This window comes from Sceloporus undulatus, chromosome 2, assembly GCF_019175285.1.
Source record: "Sceloporus undulatus isolate JIND9_A2432 ecotype Alabama chromosome 2, SceUnd_v1.1, whole genome shotgun sequence".
Lineage (NCBI taxonomy): Eukaryota > Metazoa > Chordata > Lepidosauria > Squamata > Phrynosomatidae > Sceloporus > Sceloporus undulatus.
Genome location: NC_056523.1, coordinates 205747308 through 205769896, shown reverse-complemented (window position 1 = coordinate 205769896; position 22589 = coordinate 205747308). Strand labels below are relative to the sequence as shown.

General features: G+C 40.2%; 1 protein-coding gene across 2 annotated transcripts in view; it reads right to left on the bottom strand.

Annotated features, from left to right (window-relative positions):
• SVEP1 (sushi, von Willebrand factor type A, EGF and pentraxin domain containing 1) overlaps nt 1–22589 on the bottom strand; it is a 153463-nt gene that overhangs the window by 108239 nt on the left and 22635 nt on the right. For both annotated transcript variants that reach the window (XM_042451284.1, XM_042451285.1), the window contains one exon: nt 20675–20851. In XM_042451284.1, coding sequence (XP_042307218.1) covers nt 20675–20851 — 177 coding nt within the window. The remainder of the gene's footprint in view (nt 1–20674; nt 20852–22589) is intronic.

Here is a 22589-nt window from a genome sequence, read left to right as displayed (position 1 = left end):
GTAACAATACCATTTGCAGAAGGGCTGCCATTCCCACTTTTGCTTCAACATTACAGAACATTTTCACTTGTTTGTCTGGAGAAATTTAAAATATGCAATATGTTAAATACACATGGTGCCACTCAAGTTTTTTGGTTTGTTTGTTTTTGCTCCCTGATAAGTGCATATGGGCCTCGTCTAAATTAGATTAATACACAGAAGTGAAAGATGTTTCAACTTTCCCTCCCCAGCTGGTTTTTGCTCCAAAATCTTCCCTAAGCATGTGAGATCTGACAAAATTTGGGAAAGGGAGAAGACACTCATGGCACGACAAAAACTCTGAAAATTTTTATTGATATGTCTCTCCATCAACAGTGAATTGCCCCCACCAAAAAATTGTGGTTTTTTAAAAACAAAATCCTGAGCAATATACAACTGTGTGAATGGTTTGCTTAAAAGTGGTCTTTTTACCTGTGTTGATACTATTTCTACAGTTGTTATGAAATATATAAAAAATAAAATTACAATCATTTTCTTAATACACAACATGGAATTTATTTATTTATTTACTTATTTTTATATTGGCTCCCTAAACTTTCTCAACACTATTCCCTGAAAAACGTTTTGTAGAAGTCCGTACCAAGGACAATAGGCTGCTGTCTGTACTAAATTTGGAGAAACAGAATAGTTCCCAAAAGGTAAAGGCGCCAGGCAAGGCTGCATCACTCTATTTGTTCAACTTATATTCTTAAAACATCACATGAAAAGCAGTTACATTCAGAAAAAGCAAGAGTGAAGACAGGAGGAAGAAACAACAACCTAAGGTATGTGGACGACATGGTAATACTGGCAGAAGGCATAATAGAATTGGAGCAGTTATTAAGGAAATTCAAAGACAAAAGTGCAAAGGCAGGATTAATGCTGAACATAAGGAAAACTAGAATAATGAGCACTGAAGAAATACATAAATTCAATCTAGACCATAAGGAAATACTCAAGGAATTCCTGTATCTAGCATCAAACATTGACCAGGGTGGTTACTGTAGTCAAGAAATAAGAAGACGACTAGGAATGGGCAAGGCAGCCATGAAGGAATTAGAAAAGATGCTGAAGAGCAAAGATATCCAACTGAGTGCTAAAGTTAGACGCATCCAGGCCACTGTATTTTCCACCGTCATGGACAGAAGCAAGAGCTGGACAATAAGGGAAGCACACAGAAAGATAATCAACACATTCGAGATGTAGGGCTGAAGAAGAGTGCTTAGGATACCGTGGACAGCCAAAAAGACAAACAAATGGGTCCTTGAACAGATCAAACCAGGGACCTTATCACACATGGGGGGGAGGGGGTTACAGCTCAGATCCGCAGTCACTCCTGTTCTAGCAATGCAAAGTGTGATGTTTTTTCACACCAGATCCAGAGTCACTCCTCTCTAGCAATGCGGATTGAGGTTAAAATGTCATGTTTTTCCACACCTGGTTGCCTTTCTGTTGTCCTTCCGAAGTGAGGGGCAAGCGAAGTCAGTTTGATTCCAAGCAAGTCACGTGATGTGGATTCAAACAAAGGGGAGTGAGTGCACATTGTATTACCACACCAGAGCATACTTTGATGGTTCAACGATTCAAATCGGCACCCTTGGGCATACTCAGTGGGGCTCTGGACGCTGTCCTCCTTCCCTGTCCCCTCCTTAGCTGTCATCCTTCATCGAGGTGAAGGAGAAGGCAGGGGATGATGGAATTGGTGGCAGGTTGAAGGAAAGGAGCAGATCGGGGTCTAGGAGCAGTCAGGGGATGATGGGATAGCTCGCTAGGGGTCCCTGGGGCCAGGATCGGGATGCAGGAGCAGTCAGGGGATGATGGAATAGCTCGCTGGGGGGCCCTGGGGCCAGGATCGAGATGCAGGAGCAGTCAGGGGATGATGGGATAGCTCGCTGGGTGCCCCTGGGGCCAGGATCGGGAAGCAGGAGCAGTCAGGGGATGATGGGATAGCTCGCTGGGTGCCCCTGGGGCCAGGATCAGGATGCAGGAGCAGTCAGGGGGTGATGGGATTGGTGGGAGGCTGAAGGAGGGGAGCAGATCAGGGTCTAGGAGAAGGCAGGGGATGATGGGACTGGTGGGAGGCTGAAGGAGGGGAGCAGATCGGGGTCTAGAAGGATGCAGGGGATGATGGGATCGGCTGGTTGGCAGAGAGGAGGAGATGGCATGAAGGAGGAGGAGGGGGATGACGGAGCAGGACACAGGGGCCAAGGGGGGTAGCATCGGAGTGCTTTTTCACACCAGACCAAATCGCAGTGCAATCGAAGGCAGCCTGGAAGCGATTTTTTGTGAAGTCACTTTTTCCCCGTTTTTACCAAAATGAGGGGTGACTTCAGAAACACTGCTGAAGCAATTCGCAAGGGGCTCCCATAGAAATCAATGGCGTCTGATAAAACAGTCTTTATGAAATGAAACTGCATCATTGGAAGTGCAATCACTTTGGAAGTGAGCTGGAACTGAGCCACACCACCACCAAAAAGCTCCGTGTGATATACTCCCAGAACTCTCCTTGGAAGCCAAGATGATTAAATTAAGGTTGTCATACTTTGGCCACATAATGCAAAGGCATGGATCACTAAAGAAAACAATAATAATAGGAAAGGAATAGGGTAGAAGAAGGACAGGAAGACTGTATGCCATATGGATGGACTCAATAATGGGTGTGTGTGTTACAGGTATGAGTTTGCAGGGCCTGAGGAGAGCAGTGGAGGACAGGGAGATTTGGAGGATTCTCATCCACAGTCTGGAATGGCAGACTGCCAGCTTTTAATTAAATAATTCTGTTTCCATTCTGAAAAATGCTGATTTTACTACACTTTATCAAAAAGTAATTCATTAAAGGTGAGACAGATTTACTCCTATTAATATGATTAATCCCCATATCACCTTATCAAAGATGATTAAGGGTTTTTGTGTTTCATTTTGTTTTTTGGTGTGTGGGGATTTCTACTACTTTTGTAGCCTAGCCTTCTCTCCTCCTTTTAATGAACAAAATAAAGCACTATGAGTAATTAGCAGAAGCCCAATAAGTTAGCAAAAATATGGATCGAGTGAAATATTTTATATATAGCAGTTGCACATGAAACATCTGATCTGACATGTCTACTAGAATCAGGAAAGATTTGTTCTAAATCCTAAAATGAACATCCTGAGCATCTTTTCAACCAACAGATGTTCTGTATCTGAGAACTTTATTGCACAGGCCCTGGAACGGGCCTGTCACATTCTGAAAGAGAACGTTATGGGGACGGGAGGCGGTAAAGAATGCTGTTTACCACACAGTGAGGACCGTGCCGCCGCTGCCGCCCATCATTCCCATCACGTTCTGGATGTGTCCCAGAGGGGGCAATTTTCAAGAACGCTTGAGAACACGATGGAACACGATGGGAATGATGGGCGCCGGTGGCAGCATTCTCACTGTGCCGTAATCAGCGTTCTTTGCCGCCTCCCGTCCCCATAATGTTCCCTTTCAGAATGTGACAGGCCCATTCCAGGGCCTGTGCGATAAAGTTCTAAGACACAGTTAACTAACATTGTGATATATGAGAAATTCTTTGTGCAGTAATAACCAGGGCTGGGCCGTAGTGGTGATTTTGGGGTTACTTCTTGTCCTACTCCACAGTAAGATATTTTTTCTTAATGTTACTCCTACTCCTGTAAAAACCTCTTACTCCTTTACTCCTTACTCCTACTCTGCAGTCCTGGTCAAAAGTCCTGGTTGCTTTCCAAATCTTTTGTGTGTGTGTAAGTGTCTCTCTTTGCCTCCCAGTCCCTCCCCCACTGCAATATAATAAAATTGTTTTTTGGTGGTTGCGTGTACAATATAATAACAGGAATAAGGAGTAACAAAATATTTTTGTTACTCCTTATTCTTACTCCTACTCCTGTAAAACTCTCTTACTCCTTTACTCCTTACTCCTACTTCTACTCCCCAGCCCTGGTAATAATGCTGTATGCAGTGTTAAGGAAACTACAAAATGAATGCAGAGTTCCATGTCGAAATCCTGGCCTTACCTCTATTATATTGTATAAATCAGTATGCTTCTGTAAAGATGTTTTCAAATAGGTTTAATAAAAATATTCTTTTATTATTAATATTACCCCTTCCCATGCATGCCCATTTTGTTCTGTGCTTTATTCAAAGTTAGAAATCTACAAAATTTAGAATTACTGTAATTGTACACTAGGTGCTTGTTGATGAGGCAACTGTCTACTATGGATATACGCTTAAATGTTGTTCCATAAATTTAGTGCAGGCTATGAATTCAAATTTAATTAATTCAAATTGCTGGAAGTATTTAAAATAGGATTAACTATAGCAATGCAAAGCAGTGACACACTGTAAGTGATGTGCAATTTTCTAAGAAATGTTATATTCAACTACAGAAATCTGAGCAACTTTAACCACTTAAAGCTCTCTGGTGTGAGGCTGACCTTTGTTTCTATTTTTGGGCTGCTATATTCGTTTACTGTGGTTTTGCTCTGCCCTGTGGATCTCTTACTAGCTTTTATTGCTTTGCTTGAAATCTGTCACTACATCCCACATGTTTCTTGATATTCTTGCACTCAGGGCATCTGGAACCACTGGTGGATACCAGATTGGTCTCAAAAATCTCTATCATCCATCATCTGATTGTAGATGAGGACACTGAGCTCTAGATGGGGAGAGCTGATAGGAATTAGTCTCTCTTAGCTATGGCTTCCCATATAGTTGGTAGATCACCAACACAGATTAAAGGGCTATGGAGGGAATCTGCTGGGATCTCTAGAAATTCCATCTTTGTCTTTAGGTTTTCTGTTGATTTGAAGGCCAGCTTTGATTGTATCCTGTGCTGGACACCTGGAGACATACTAGGAATCCTTTTGGTGAAACTACTCACTATGATGCCTATTCTTTCTGCCCACTTAGAAGTGATAGAGATGGTCTCAGATCATCAGATCCAAAGCTGCTTAGAGGATTTTGAGACCGCCAGCGAAGTCTATAGGACAGTGCCAATGAGTCATCTGTTCAATATATGCAGCAGAATATATCACTGAGTTGGATTTCATAACAAGACAGGCAAATGACGATTTTAAAATAAATGAAGAAATTAATACCTGTCACTTTGTTAAAGGCGTTATTCACACAATGAAAATAATCCAGGATAAATTTGGGATGAATCTATGTTGTTTACTCACATCCTGAATGTACTCAATTGGAGGGGAGGGGGCTGCCAAAAAACTCACTTACCCCAGGCTAGTTGACTTGCTCTTCCACAGCAAGTATTTTTCCAGTTTTGTTTTGTTTTTTACAAAAGATTCACATTGTCAGCTGCAAGAGCAATGATGCAAATAGATCTGAATAGACTCAGGATAAAATTCCCCATGCTTTTAACAGGTTTCAAATTCATTTGCATCATCAACAGCCCACGTGGTTGAGAAAGCACTGCCCCTTCCCCAGTGGAACAGCTGCCACTGGGGAGAAAAGAAGAAAGAGAGAGGAAAAGTGGGGAGAGAAAAGGGGATGCTGGCCTGAGGGGTGCCAGTGGGTGTGGGGACAAGGGGATGGTGCTGGCACCTGTGAGCAGAGATGCGGACCAATATAGTTTCCGGAAAGATGTTGTTCCATGATGTGAATAACAAACCTGGAATGCATGAGTGGGGTTATTCACACCATTCAGGTAAAAAAAAATACAACAATGTGTGAATGAGGCCAAGGTCAGATAACTTCATATCAATCTTTCAAAGATTTTTAGTAACCTTTTCCCTCTACAAGGATAGGGGAGATATTAAAAGCTGATACCTAGTACTATTTTTGGTAGCTGTGTCTGAAACTAGCCAAGTTTTCGATAGAAATTCAGCATAGGATTTTAAATACTACTTTTCAATTTTACAGCTGAACTTCATTACTGAATGCTTATACTTGTGTAAACAGACATCTTGCACAAGAATTTGCTTTCCTTTCTTTGGTCGCAGTTTGCTTAGAGACGGCCTGGAATGGAAGGCTAATAAACAAGCCTTCACTGACACCTAGAATAAGAGAGTATAAACACTAGCACAAAAAAATTACACAGAATATTATAATCTCCAGAGAACAGTCACAGCCCCAGAACATTGCAAAACAGGAAATTTGGGGAGCTAAATGAACCTAAATATGGGCTAGTAGGGCCCAGTGTGTGACAAGGTGAAGTGTCTGACTTGATGCTTTAATATTCAAAGAAATTTTAGATTAAATTTTATAGGAAATAATTTTTTCAAAACAATACCATGTTCATACTGATGCAGAGGAAATGCTGAGAAAGCAGACAATGAAGTAGAATTCTTTCACAACATGGGGGAAACAAGTGGAATAAGCATCTCTTTATTTTCTGTTGCCTAATGCCTGTACTTCTAGCTGTCAAGCTAACTTAAACCATCTGACCCTTGGCTGATAAGTAAATAAACATTTTAAATGGCACATGTTCTCAAGCATTCTAAGCCAGTTGTTTCATGTTTGTCTTTAGTTGTTGGAAATGTTGGTTCTAAGCAATATAAACATTATTCTTCAGAAATATATTTATGTAAGGCTGAACATTTCACACCAAACTCAAAGATAATGACAGCTCTCTAAGGGTCTGTTATGGGCCCGTACATGCCGCCAATAAGTGGCGTACCAGGGCCAGTACGAGGGTTTGGGACCGCGCAGCAACCACACGGTCCCTAACCCTAGTACGATGGACAGCATAACAATGGCGGCACCCTGTGTACACGGGCACACCAGTGACACACTTGTTACGCTGCCCCCCCGTGGCTTAAAAAGAACCAGCTTTTCTCGGGTTCTTTTTGTGCCAGAAGGAAGCTGTGTGGTTTGGCGGCTGCGGTTTCCCTCCGGAGGAAAACAGGCACCAGAATGCCACCATTTTTGGTGGTCTGTACTGCACCATGGATTCATTTTCAGTGATTCACCTGAGGAAATGTTAATTTTATTGCATTTTTAAACTTACATTAAGTCACCATTTTCTGTAGATGCAAGATACTGTTTTAACAACTCATACAGAACTCTTGTTTTTCCAGTAGATTTTTTTAATGAAGTATTAAAATAATCCCATATGTGTGGGATAATATGAAAAATAAAGGTTTTATCTAGACAAGGTAAAATATATATTATAACTACTAATTCCATAATAATAATAAAATAATAATAATAAAATAATAATAAATCCGCTTAATCACTCGGAATCCAAGTGGATTACACAATAAACAAGATACAGTTAAAAATTCTAAAAAAAATCCTATCCCCCCACCCCAAGTATAAAAAACATAGTAATACTAAAAGGAGATTAACCAGAAGGCATTAAAACAATAGTATAAAAAAGTAAGAGATTTATAGGCTGTATATATAGTGGGGTCCAGATAGGATGGAAATGAGGATGGAGAAAAGAGGAGAAAAAGTGGAGGGAGGCAGTAATGGAGGTGGTCTAGTCTGGAAAGGCCTGCCAGAAGAGATCTGTCTTAATGTAATGAGAGCAATAGTATTCCTTTGTATATAATTTTCGTTATTTGTGTAGATTAGATCCTGAAAGTCTCATTCTCCTCTCTGTTAATAACTTTAACCTGATTGCTAGACAACAGTATGAAAGATGGGCACAGGTTCCACAGAACATAATTACTTTCTCTGCAATTGCCATCCTTTCTTACTCATTGTTTGCTAATGCAGCTGTTAGGCAGTTGACTCTAAGAACCTTATCGCATACATTATTTGTGTTAAATGTTCGAATCGGAAGTTTTCCGACCAAGCAAAATGGCACCTCCCAGCACTGAATGGGGCGGCTTGGTGCTGCGGAATGGAATGGGGCAATTTTGTTGACGATTTGCTGTGCGGTAAAATCCATTTTTCCCGGTTGTGTGTGGCCCCAAGAGTCCCCTTCCCATTTCCATAATGGGGAAAAGAATGTGTGCGATAAGGTCCTAAGTGTTTCCTGATTACAGGAATCCTCTTATGCAGTGGTTCCCAACCTGTGGGTCAGGACCCCTTTGGGGGTCAAACGACCCTTTCACAGGGGTCACCTAAGACCATTGGAAAATACATATTTGCAGCAATGAAAATAATTTTATGGCTGCGGGTCACAACAACATGACGAACTATATTAAAGGGTCGTGGCATTAGGAAGGTTGAGAACCACTGCTCTAATGCCTCTCAGAGAAATTCCACAGAACATTTTTGCTGAAACACTACAATTATACCACAGCCTGTCATGTATGGACAGGCTACGAGTTATTAAGGCTTTTTGGAGCTCCTATCCCTTTATTTATTTATTTCCAGGATTTATATCCTGTCTTTCTCCACAATGGGATTCAAGGTGGGTTATACTGAAGGGGGTGGGAGAGGGGGGGAGAGGGAGGGAGATAATGAGGGAGAGAGGGTGAGAGAGAGAGGGAGTGTGTGTGTGAGAGAGTGTGTGTGTGTGAGAGAGAGAGAGACAGAGAGAGAGAGAGAGAGAGAGAGAGAATGAGAATTAAAGTATTTCTTATGTGAGAAGAAAACTTGACACACAAGCAATTCAGGCCATGTCTGCACTGATCGGAAATCTGGCCAACTGTTGGGTCTTCCGAATCTGTGGGGAGGACAAGCTGTCCACACAACCAACATTCACAACGGTGCAATACTAGCAACCTTAACTACACTGAAAGGCACAAGTCCTGGCACAATAGTACAGTGAGAAAAATGTGCAGGAAACATTTTAGTCATATGTTGAATACCAATGGAGACTCTATGATACTATAAACTAACAATCTGAAATAAATCACTTTTATTTGCTAAGTTTACAATCCGTACCCCTAACCCATGAACGCAGCTTATCTCTGTTGCTGGAAATGACTACTTTGCCTTTTAGATTCATCTCTCTACGGTCTCGAGACAGTAAATAACAATCTTGTTGGGTCATTAAACATTTCTGTTGAGGCTTTGAAAATATATTTCTCCTAGGGATTTTGTTCATTTATCTATAAAAATTGAAGAACAAGAACATATGTCTCTTATTACACAATGTATGGGTATCTCTCTGAATGAAATGTTAATTCAAATGGGCTTTTAAAATCAATTTCCTACCTAGTAACATTAAACCAAAAACCTCTTACTAAGGCCGGTTACAGACCGGCACTTTAGTGCGTGAAGAGCACGCACTAGGGTTACTAGGGTGCTTCTGCACTGCCCTAACCCTAGTGCGTGCTCGTCACGCACTAAATGGCGGCGGCTCTTCCATATGGCCGCCGCCGTGAGGACGTCACGGCCACGCCGCCTCTAGACGGGGCGGCGCGGACGTGACGTCCTTGCTCCGCGCCATGGCACTTAGTGTGCCCTGAACATGGAGCAGGAAGGAGCTCCGTTTCGGAGCTCCTTCCTGGTTTTAGCAGCCCCTTTCTCACCCTCCCCAGGGACACCCCTTTTCAGGCTGCGGGGAAGCGGCGTTTTGCTGCTTCCCCGCAGCCTGAAAAGCGCGGATCGGGGCCTCAGCGGCTGCCGCTCTACACACTGAGGCCCCAATACACCGGGGAAAGGGGCGGGTGCAGACCCCCCAAATGGGCCGTCTATAACCGCCTAAGCTACCTTTGTTTCCAAGTCTGGTGCTATGAGATTATTAATTTAAAAATAATTTAATCCTACAAATACCAAAGTTTAGGCTTTTATTGTTTAACAGAAAAATTATTTATTTTTAAAAAAAAATCAAGGTAACAACAGAGTTACGTGTTGCTAAAAGTTATTATTACTGTTAGTATTGTGCGACTTAAAATATAGGAACGCACACTGGCTCAGCCAAGCAGCCATTTCAGAAACTGCACCTTGGAAATGCTTCAAAAATGCAAATATAATACATTTCCAAAATGTGGCTAGTTCCTAAAGTAACTAATTACAATGAGATATTCCCTAGCTTGGATAAATATGCACCAATTCAGAGCAACATTACTATGGGATAGGGTAAACCTGATATTGCACATATAGGAATCAAAATATTTATGAGTTTATGATAGGAACAGCTCTTTATAATCACCATTTGACCTAAAGTTGTCAGGGAAAGCCACCTTAAGCCACATCCGTCCGGTTGAAAAAATATGCATTCAGTACTGCTATATAGCAACAATTCATCAAAGTAAATAGCTGCTGGCTTCCAGATGTTGTTAGACTGAAGTTCTATCAGACCCAGCCAGGAAACATGGTGAGAATTATGAGTTGAAATCCACAATTTTAGGGTCACAAGTTGCCCATTTCTGCATTAGGCCAATTTTTGTGGCTGACTATAGTCACCGATTCTAAACTGAGGTGGCGAATGGTAAGGTTGACACAAGCTGTGAACTTAACAAATAGCGAAGTATAATGTATATAGGAACCACAGCATTAGGGAGCAAACAGGTGGATAAATAGACTATAGAAATAAGAAGAAATAACATGATTTGTTTGGTTCAGATTATAGCCAATGAAGTTTTGATTCAATAAATAAACAACCGTGATTGTACTGTACACTGTAGAATTCCAGCCCTTTGCATATGGATATAGGAGTAAGCTCAGCTAAACCCAATGGGATATGCTTTTGAGTAAATATGCTCAGGGCTATCAATTCAGTCAATTTTCTTAGAAATAAATCCAGCTGATTTGGATAAAACAAGGTATTTTAGACCATATGCTGTAATTATATAATATCAGACAAGGAAAAAATCAGCCCACAAACAGAAAAATCTAATGTACCTGATTTTAAATAATCTATGATAGTAAAGTGGCTTACATGCATGTGTTCCAAGTTTAACTGGCTTGTAGAGAGTCTTAGCCTCTTATGTTTCAGTCCTGAACTCATTCACCACTAGTCAACATGCATGGGATTCTACTGTTACCTAGTCATGCTGGCTAAAGAGGAGGAGAATTCATGTGAATTACCCCCCCCCCACACACACTATATTAACTTGATTTTTTTTAAATGCTGACTCCATTCCCCATGTTCTCATGTCATGCTATTCAATTAGCTTAAGGGTGAAATGTTTTACTGCACTACTGAATATAAATGAATCCATTTAATTGTAGATGCTGGTTCCTATCTGGGGGGAAATAACCAGTAGTTTTAAAGATAAACTGTAAGGCCAACTTCTAGTCTCTCACAATACAAAGCTGCAACATTTATAAGACTAACAAAAGTTATTGTGAATCATGTATTATCTAACAGTCACAATTGAGTGTTGGAGTTAGACTTTGGGAGACTAGGGTCGAATTCCCACTTGGCCATGCAAACCCATTGAAGGACCTTGGAAAAGTCACACTCTCACATCCTTAGAAGAAGGCAATGGCAAACCCCTCGGAACAAATCCTGCCAAGAAAGCCCCATGATAGGTTTGCCTTAGGGTTGCCATATGTTGGAAAAGATTTGAAGGCACAAACAACGAACAACAACAAGCCTTACAAATGCAAACTGCTCTCCAGTTGGAGGCCAGTTTGTTCACCCTAGGGTCACCATCAGGCACACAGCAACAACAACACAATTCAGTAATCAATTTGAATAACGTCCCAGTACCACAATGAATTCTCTTACAATCTTGGGAGCTTATCGCCTGGCTATTAAAACTAGCTTACCTCTGTCTGGTTTAAAGCTTAATCCAGGCAGCATTCTGATCTTATCAGAAGGTTTTTGGTGCTGAATTTGCCACCCGAATACAGCTTGGTCCATCCCCGCTTCCAGGAGCACCCCACTGGCCATTTTCTTAAGTCAGAAAACTCCCGGATCTGAAAAGAGCCATGCGGAGCACTCCTGGAAGCAGGGATGGACCTGGGCTGTATTTGAGTAGCAAATTTGGTGCCAAAAATCTTCTGATAAGATCAGGATGCTGCCCAAATTAAGCTTTAAACTGGATGGAGGTAAACTGGTTTTAATAGCCAAGCAATGAGTTCCTTGGTATCATGCCCCAGTTCTCCTATAGTTTTGTCTTGATAGTGCAGCTGCACCCTAAAACATACAATCTCTTATTAGAAAGTAGAGAGTAAGGCATGTGTATATCCTCAGGCCTGCAAGATGGTGGGTCCAAAAGATCACCAAGACGTTGTACTTTCTTGACCTATATGCTTATACTTATACTCTGCATGTACAGTATCTGCAAATAAAATAAATTTTCTGGAATTAGGGTGACACTTGAAACATTGATGTTTATCACACTATGCTCTTAAAGAGCTACTATTCCAGTGTGACTCCTCTAGCAGCCTCCTGTTGCATGCTGGGATTGGCAGTTTTAAGGAGCTGAACTTCTCTGCCTGAGAATTCTAAATACCTCTCCTTAAAACTGCCAATCCCAGCATGCAACAGGAGGCAGCTAGAGGAGTCACACTGGAATAGTACCTCTTTAAGAGCTCGTCTGATAAACACCAATGTTAAAACAGCAGTAAGGCTGAACCTCTTAGTAACAGTCAACCAAAAATGCAAAGCACCCATCACAGAGGAGACTACAGACTATGTCTAGGCATAACTCATTGGTTTGGCCTTGCCTTTGTAATAAAACTCCACTGGCCTATGTCACTACAAGAGGTGGCTGAATCGTTCACTTGCTTGATGCAGCTCAATTCTTTGTTCCGAAGAAGCAGGGCCTTCAGGTTGATGCAACCAGAATCACAGCTGTCTTACTCTTTCACACTCTGAAAAGAAGTGCTTTCAGAGTACAAGACTGGCTTGCTTCCATTTTTAAATCTTTCAAGGAAGGGGAAGTCTGCCTTAGATCTCAGAGTTTCAGTGAACTCTTCTAAGAAAACATACTTCCTCATAAAATGTTATCTACATAAACCATTCGTGCACCAAGGATATTTCTGTGTGTGCTTAAGGAAGATTATTAAATAGTACTCAGATACTCAGCTTTAATCAAAGTCTTCCTCAGAAATTCAAAGTGGGGGAGGGGAAATCAAAGCTTTACATCAAAGGATGGAGCAATATTAAAATATAACGAAGGATCTAATTTTGGTGTCTAAGGTTAAACTATTTTATAGTACTACTTTCATGGTAGTGTCTATGCCATAATTAAGATCAAGAGGCTAAAATGTACCACCCTATATACGGGTTGCCAGTAATCAAGGGCTACTGCTAATTAATCTATTGATCTATTCTACTGCTAATTAATCTATTCACATTTCATTTTGCAAAAGAGTTGTGGTTACATAAATTACTGAAACAGACTGTTTAACATATAGTATTTATAACATCATTATACTGACTGTGACATATGCTAATCTGTGACTAATCCAGTGGTGACCAAGGTTTTGTTTTTTGTTTTTTTGTCATTACAAATCCAAAACAAGCTACAGACACTAACCCTGACATGCAAACTATAATATAAATTTAGCCCTGGCTCTGACTTTGAGGGCTAAGGAACATACACCAGTGCCTTGTGGAAGACGTTGAAGCATCCCTTGTGTACCCAGAAAATTAATCTCAATTTCAGATTGAATGGCTAAGGCTACATCTACACTGCAGAATTAATGCAGTCTGTAATTTAGAGCTATTTAACCTTCTCTGTTGGAGAGCTTTGGTGCCACAATAAACTACAGTTCCCAGGATTTCATAGGATGGAGCCATGACATTTAAAGTGATGTCAAACTGCATTAATGCTACAGTGTGGCAGCAGCCCAGGTCTTTGACTAAACAGAAATTAATCCCATTAAATTTCACAATCTCAACCAAAAAGAAATAGCCTTTTCACAGCTCACAAGACTCAGTGTGAAAAGAAACATACCTCATCTTGTCAATTTATGCATTTGTGAGGCTTATGGGGCATGTCAAAGAAGAAATGGCCTCAGACTTTCCTGGGATGCCAATTTTGTGGTTCTCTGCAGGGAGGGACAAACAAAACAAAGGCTTGGTGCCATTTTCTCCCAGCTTCAACACTTCCTCCCAGCAAGCACACTTTTCACAGGCTCTCTGTAGGAGCGGGAATAACCAGCCAATCAGATATGGGGTAGTTGGCGCAGTGGTTAAATGCCTGTACTGCAGCCACTCACTCAAAACCACAAGGTTGCAAGTTCAAGACCAGCAAAAGGACTCAAGCTCAACTCAGGCTTGCATCCTTCCAAGGTCACTAAAATGAGTACCCAGATTGTTGGGGGAAAATTAGCTTACAGTTGTAAACCTCTTAGACACTGCTTAGGCAGTATGAAGTGGTATATAAATGAAGCTTGTTTTGTTTGTTTTAGTTATTTCAGAGGTAAGACTTCTCCAGAGGCTGAGGTTTTCACTGAAGGTAGCTCCTCAGGCAGCCAAGGCTTAAATTCATTTTTGAATTTTGTCCCACCTTCCTCCCTTTCTTTGTGGATTCAATGCATTGTTCATTTATGTATGTCACACCTTTTGGGATTGTTTTATCATAAGATTGGCTCTACATTAAGGGCAGGGGCATGTATGCTGGTCATAAAAAGTATACAATAGGACAATGATCATTTCCATTATTATCTAGTTTTGTAAGGAGAGGAATTCTAGAATCCCATCCTGAAGAATACGCTAGGCTTTAAAAGGGTTTGACCTTTCATAAGATTTGGCACCCATTTATTGAATATGTCCAGCAAGATTTAGTCTCTAGACATTCCGCAATTTTAGCTAAATTTTCATGGAAAGATGTCTTTCAGGATCCCCGAATATACCTTTTATCTATAATTTTCAGGGCCTTATCTGGGTTATTGTCTTCATTTATTGTTGTTTTGGTGTACTGTTTGTTGTCATATTTAGTTTTAGATTAAAAATAAAAAGGGGGTTATTATTCACATTTGAGATCATAAACCATTCTGGAAGAAAAGGACAAAAGCAAGAAAAACAATTTCCAGGCACCAAAGCATTTGGATGATAACACTGCTTGGATAAAATATTGGGCTATTATTTGATACTATAGCAAATAACAAATAGATATTATACAAATCATCAAAAGTTCAAGCAAAGACAATAACTGGTTTCTATCCAGTTCCATGCACTCATCCAGTGTCTTAGCCTTATTTATTTGTATTTTTAAATAAAACTTTAAAACTTTTGAACAGTGGCAAAAAGCTCACTCATCTAGTTTGTGCATGCAAGAAGAATTGCAGGCATCTATTTCCTGTGAAGACATGGGATCACTGGAATATATTCAGCTATCATTTGTTTTCTCTACCTCTCATATTAATGGGTAGAAGTAAGTTGTCTATATATTTATAAAATGAGTTCTTGAGAAATGAACCTGCACCTGATGATGCTCTTTCCATTTCTGCTTAGCAAGACTGCTTCACACATTATCAAATTCCCACTTGGGAGACCAATTCCATACAGACATTAAAGTGAAATCTGAATGCAAATCATAAAACAATTACATATGCACACAGCTTGGAAGAAGCTCAAAGAAAATAACTTATTATATTACTTGTAGTTATTATATTACTTGTAGATGCTGTTTAGGTCATTATTGTCTGATTGGGGTTCCTAGTTCATTCTGTTAAGCGTTATTAATACGTTAATGTTTTCACTGTGCAGAAAATTAGTACACTTCATTTCCTGCAGAAAATTGATCTGTCTTCTTCTTTTTTAAACATATATTAAAGATTATCTTCCACCTTTCTTCTTCCTTTTCTCGACATGACATGGCTAACACCAGTCTGGTAAGCCTCCTGGAAACTCTAATGTTGGGATATTTGAGAATATCCTTGTACTATAGTGCTACAGCATTTTATGGCACTCAAGCATTTTAATTCTGGGATGCTTTAGTGTTATAACTGTATGCTTAGTACAGGAAGTGTTGCTATCACATTTTCTGCTGTATAACACCACTCTCCGTGAATGGAATAGAAATGAGGTGGAGGAGCAGAGTCTGCACTTTTCTAACCAGTACTGGACTCTTGCTTAAAAGCCACCAAGTCACCTCATATAACTAAGGGAAGACAAGGTAAAGAAGTAAGATACCCTTTGCCTGATACAATTAGTATTGGGCAAAAGTGTTACTCCTCTCAGAGTAAAAGCTGGGTGGCTGTTAGGCTACCTCTGGAAAATCACAGGACTATAACCTTGTTAGTACCAAAAGTACTAACAATGCAGGTGAGTTTACCTGCAACAAATTATTTCCAAACTCTGTACATGCAGGCAATTTGCACATTAGACAGTAGTCTCCATCCACACCTAACCACAGTACAGGAATACCACTTAAACAGGATGCACTCTATCTAGTGGCAGCTCTGCCTTACTGGAAAGTGCTTCTAAAAGCTGGGATTCTGCTCTATGTACTTTCATTCCTGCTATATTCCATACCGTTCTGGAGAGTCCTCCAGTTATTGAGAGAAACTTTTCAAGGGGCCAAGGAGCTTAAGAGCATCTGAGCAATCAATAAAATTATATGTCCTACCTCACACAAGTAGAAGCCCTTTTCATTAAGGCAAAGCCAATTCTGCACATTGTGAATTGTGCTACATTAATCCCTACACAATAGAGTTGTGCAGGAAAATGTTGGCCATAGTTGATCACTGAACATTCAGCTTTGGTTATTCTGGCATGTGAGATTTCACTATCTTTACAGATAAAAGTTCAAAAGAGAATTCAGAAATCTATGCTCTGTACAAAAAGAAGGTTAAATGTCTCACAAAACTACAGTTTCCAGAATTCCCTAGCATTGAGCTAGGACAGTTAAAGAGGTGTCAAACTGGATTATTTTTGCAGTGTGTTTTAGACCTAACTGAAAGAAAGAAGTGGGCAGCATGAACTTTCTTAAAGTCTACTTCCTCAGATGCATTTGGTGGAGTGGAAAGCCAGGGACAGATCTACAATATGCCATTAGTGTGTGAGAATGTCAATTCAAATTCAAAATCCTTTGTGTGTGTAAATGAAGTGGCACTTCCCTTCTGGGATGTCACCCGGTGTGGTCTGCACTCCCCACACACATACCCCAGTGATGCAACTGGTGTGGTGCAGTCTCCTTGCTGAAAGGATACGGGGAGGCCATTTTTTTTTACCCATGCAAACAGGGCCGCTATTGTAATGCAGCTTGTGTTAGATATACTTATAAGGGTATCCAGACATTTATCTAGTTATTAAAATATTTATTGGATAAAAACTTTAGACCTCCTCCCCAAAGGCTTTTTAAAGTCTTCTTTTAACTTGTTGCTGAAATGAAGCAAAGTTGTAGAACAACCCAAATTAAGCTCTTCATAAGCACAGAATTTATAGAAGTGATTTCATACCCTCTAACCTTTCACATCTGGCCAAACAACATGAGTGTGTGGTCAAGATGACTAAAATTATTAAAGAGGATGAACACATAAGCCAGGACAGGTGGCTGCAGTTTGCTTTTCCTTAAACCTACTGGGGCCCCATTCCCACTTATATTTAAACTGGTTTGCAATTCACCTTTGCTCCATGTCAATGAATAGATTTCAAAAGGTCTGTCGTTCCCACTATGAAAGTGGATCTTTTCATTATCCCCTTGGAATAACTTCTTTTTGGCATAATTGTCATCCCCACTAGTTTGCACTACTTCAAAATGCATGTCAATCATCTGCGCATCATTAGTGATGTAAGCAACAGCCTGGCTTGGGAACAGTTTTTTATTTTTTTAAAAAATTGATAGAAGATTTGATTCATTGGTTTTGCAGCTACTTGCCTCACTGAGGTGCCATTGGCTCGATTGCCTGGCTTGCCACCTGAGTAATTGTAAGTAGTTGCAAAATCAATTAATCAAATTTTCTATCATTTTTTTTTTTTAAAAAAAAACATGCACCACACCACAAGCACAAAGGCAGCACTGGGGGCTGTGATGGTGGAGTTACCAAACACTAAGGAGGGACGGTAAACACCCCTTTGCCATTAGTCCCTCCCCTCCAGAATGATGCAATTCAGACCCATCGTTCCCACTTGTTGAACACGCTTCAGAAAATCTTTTTCAAAAGAACCGCCAAAGAACTAGTGTCAGGAAAGAGCAGATTTTTTTGCATTTGCTTTGCTTCATTGTAACTGAAACTGATCACAGTAGGATTGGAACCAGTTTCAAATGGGAACGTTGGTCATATAAACCAATCAGCAATTTGTTTTAAATCATAGTGGGAACACGACCTTTGCAGGGCAAGAATCCACCACTCCTCTCCTCTCCCACTCTTCTTATACTAACTGAGTGCAAACTTTGAACTCAGTTTGTAGCAACTGAAGTAAATTGTGGACAAAGGGAGGACGAAGTGAGAGGAAGAGAGAGAAATGGGGCCTTTTTTTTAAAGCAGTTGAAAAAGTGGGATAACAGAGGATTAATCAGGACTGTCCCTGCCAAATTGACATTTATACAAAAGACAAACAATAAGCCCAATTAGGAATACGGATCAGAAGGAAGAAAGAGACTTCTTGATGCAAGTGGATTAGGGGTGAAACATATTTGCCCTCAAATGGTAAATTGTGCTATCAGAAATTTTAAGGGGAGGAGTGAGATTGAAATTGCTATGCATATGTAATTTCTCCATTGGCCTGTTTTAACACCCAAAAGGCAGACTTTGGAAATTGGAGATACTAGATAATTACTTCCTGTTTCTACAAGCTGTCTTTTTGGCCTAACATAAGCGAAATGGAGGGATTACGTTTACATTGCAAACTATACCCCACTAGAAGTTTCTGGAAGTGAGATTTGCCAATATGGAATGATTTTTCAGGATGGGGTTTGGAGGGATAGACAGAGTTTGGCTAAAAGACTCTCAGATGTTGTCCCATAAATGACAGTATTCTGTTTGCTTGCTTATTTGTGATTTTCTTCTTTTAAAAAATATAGGAAAATCTGAGATAAAGTCATGTTTATAAGAAAAACTAAGCCCTTCAGGCCAAATGTTATGACTTGTGTACACTACTTTAACTCCAGTTAGCACATGTACAGCAGATGGCAAATCTTCCTATGCATTCTATAATATATGCAATCTCTTAAAAACTTCTATTTGCCATTGCATTGCGGAAGAGCTTACAAAAAATAACTATGCGTTGCCAAATTCAGTCATAAAATTCTATGATTATATATTGTGCGGTTGCACTGAACATAAGGATTAAGGTGTTCTGACAGGCTCCAGAATGGAGCTGGATCAAACTGCAGGCATTTCATAGCAGAAAACAAAATTTGCATAAACCAACCATCTTCACTCTGAGCCTAATCTAGGACAGATGTGTTTGACTGTTATTGCAATTAGTGACAACAACTACGTGTAGTAATCTCATTTTGTAATGACAAGCTTCAGAAATGCATTTGTAGATACTTCTGTTTTCCAAACACTTACGCACTACATAGCTAACATTCCTAGAGAGTTGAAAAATTGTGTCAATACTTACTGATTAAAAAGAAAGTAGGCCTTATGCATTCATTTAATTGTGATTTCCCTTTCTATTCATCTTGTATCGAACTTCAGGCCTCCAGCTGATTTGTGTGCTATCTAATTCTGGCTCCTGTTAGTCTTTTGGTTTAATAACAGAACTTGGAAAAATTACTCTTCTAGACTAAAATTCCAACAAGCACAGTCACTGGCTATGGGGGATGGGGAATTCTGGCAATAGCAGTCCCAAGCCTTGTCTTCACTGGCCATAAGTATGGGTTCAGTCAGTAGCATTAGGCTCCAGAGCTGACTTTGGATTGGCCTTGTGATTGAATATGTCTGTATGTAAACTATGGGCTCATCCACTGACCTATATCCAAAATCCAAGTTCAGTGCTCAGTTAAAACAAGAGATGCATTAACACTCGCTCTATGTCTAGGAAAATAGAAACAATACAGCATTAACATCGAAGCATTGAGAACTGAGTGTTGAAGGTGTTTTGTCTATAAAACTAATCCTACATGAAGTGGCTGAAAAGTTCCTACACTTTATATAAACAACAAAACCAAACTTTCCACTGAGTATGAAGTCAAAAGAAAGCTACAGTCAGTTCCAATTCTAAGTGTTTCCATGCATGGCATTTCAAAAGCCTATTCATCAAAAACATTCATTAATACATGACAATTTTTAAATTGTAACCTTTAATATTTCTGGTTTTAAGTATTTAGGGGCCAAAGGTCTGAGTTTGACATAGTTTTTTGTGGGTTTTTTAGGCTATGTGGCCATGTTCTAGAAGAGTTTATTCCTGACGTTTCACCAGCATCTGTGGCTGGCATCTTCTTTCATCAGCCACACATGCTGGTGAAATGTCAGGAATAAACTTATAGAACATGGCCACATAGTCCGAAACCCACAAAAAACTATGGATGCCAGCCATGAAAGCCTTCGACTTCACGATAGCTTGACAGCTCTCTATGTACTACACACACACATCTATTCATTCTGTTTATATACTTATGCCTGGGACTTCCTATATTATTGGGCTGAAGAACTTGATGAAACATTAAAGAAGTGAAACAAATGCAAGTTTCTCTCTAATTCAGCCGTAGGATCCTTCCATTTGTTATTGTCTGCCTTCAAGACATTTCTGAGTTTTGGTGACACTCAGGTCAATCTATCATGTTTGGGGGGGGGGGGTTTGGAAGAATTAGTTCAGAGGCGGGTTGTTTCTGCCTTCTTCTGAGACAAGAAGTTAACCTCTCTGAGGTTAAGAGAGTGTGACTTACCCTAGGTCACCCAGTGGATCCCCATGGCCAAGCAGGGATTTGAACCCTGGTCTCCCAGTGCCCTAACCCAATGCTCAAACAACTACATTAGCTATTATAAAAGCAGAAAATAGATACAGACCTGAACATTCATGCTGCAGCCCTTTTCCATAATATCCTTTTTCGCAGATGCATTCAAACTGCCCAGTATGGGTACCACATTTGCAGCTTGCCATGATATCACAGCAGTTTTCACTTCCATCACAAAGATAGGAGCAATGGGATATGTCTTCTTGAATGTAACTACCAGAAGGCAGGTCTATAACCAGGGGTTTGGGATGGAGAGAAAATTTCATTTTTTTTTAAAAAAGAACAAATATATTAAACATAATAACCATCACTGCAGTGAAATATTTTTTTAAAAATCAGGAAAAAACCCCAATAATTTAGTATGAAAAACTAAAGTACATCCTGATGTTTTATTTTAAAATTTGTTGGTTTTTTTTTTCATGAAAGCTTAATAAACGTAATAATATTCACTCCCCCCATCCCACAGGCTGCAAAGTAGGAATTTGAGAGTGAGTGAGGGAAATTTGTCAGATACATATTATGGCCTGATACAGACAGGCCAAAATAAAGCTGCTTCGAGTCACTTTGCAAGTATGCCGTTTAAATGATACATGCGTCCTAAGAGTCCAGAAGCTGCACCAAAGCCATGCTCCAGTCCTAAGGACTGGAGTGCAGCTTTGGTGCAGCTTCCAGACTCTTAGGATGCATGCATCATTGAAACACCATACCTCCAAAGTGACCTGAAGCAGCTTTATTTTGGCCTGTCTGTATAGGGCCTATCACAGTGATTCATTAATCCATTTCCTTTGCTTGCATAGTTGAAAGTTTTCTAAAATCTAGCTCCACTGAGTAATATTCCCATGTTCAACTAAATGTAAACTGCACAAGTGTGCAGTAGCACTGTTTCACAGCTCCCATCCATTCCATCACTGCTGCTTTATAATTTCAAACAATGGCTGTGCCACACTGCAGAATTAATGCAGTTTGGCATCACTTTAACTGTCAAAGCCCCATCCTATGGAATCCTTGGACTTTGTTGTGGTGGTGCCAGAATTCTCTGTCAGAGAGGGGTAAATACCTCATGAAACTACAAATCCCAGAATTCCATAATTTGAGCCATGGCAGTTAAAGCAGTGTCAAACTGCATGATTAGACCCAAGATCATGCATCATGAGATGTAGCAGCAATGACAGATTTCCCAATGTGACACCCCCTCCACATTAAAAACAAAACAAAACCCACAACCCTACCATAAAATCCAGGCAACCCTGACAATGGAGGGATTTCTGAGGCACTGGGGAATGAAGCAGTGAGCAAAAATGAATACAGCTCTCCTGGCAGTGAGGCTCTTGTTGGTTTTGGGGAGAATTTTCAGTTGTTGCAAAGATGCAACTGCTGTAAATGGGAATTCCAAAATTTATGATGTTGTTAAGTCTGGCTTACAACATCATAAATGCTGAACAGGATGCCAGCCAACTGTTTCAAAAGCAAGATGATAGTGTTGAACTAAAACCTGAGGGCTATTGTATTTGTGATCAGAAGCTTGCTTCAGGTAATTGTTACAGATAGAAATGAATGTAGAGTGAAGGTTCAAAACCATGCATCCTGAATTCACCCCCCCCCCCCCCCCCACTGCTGAATAATAAGGACACACATAAATAAGAATGCAGTACAGGCAAGACAATACAGGTAAGCAAAAACCAAGCATAACATCATTAGTAAATGTGTGTGTGTATGTCTGTGTGTGCGTATGCGTGCATGTGATCTGGGTAACAAACCAGGGAAACATTGTGTGAAATGTTTTTAGCAAGTGATGAAAATTCAATGATGTATTAAGGCGACATTGTGTGATAGTACCTGGTACAGCAAGGATGAGTAACTCCTGGAATTCAGGAGCTACTTGGGCAACCTCTGAACCCTGGGAGACCACACTCTGTTTGTCTACCAGTGAATTTGTTGTTTTGGTGGCAGCAAAACAGTATCAAGAC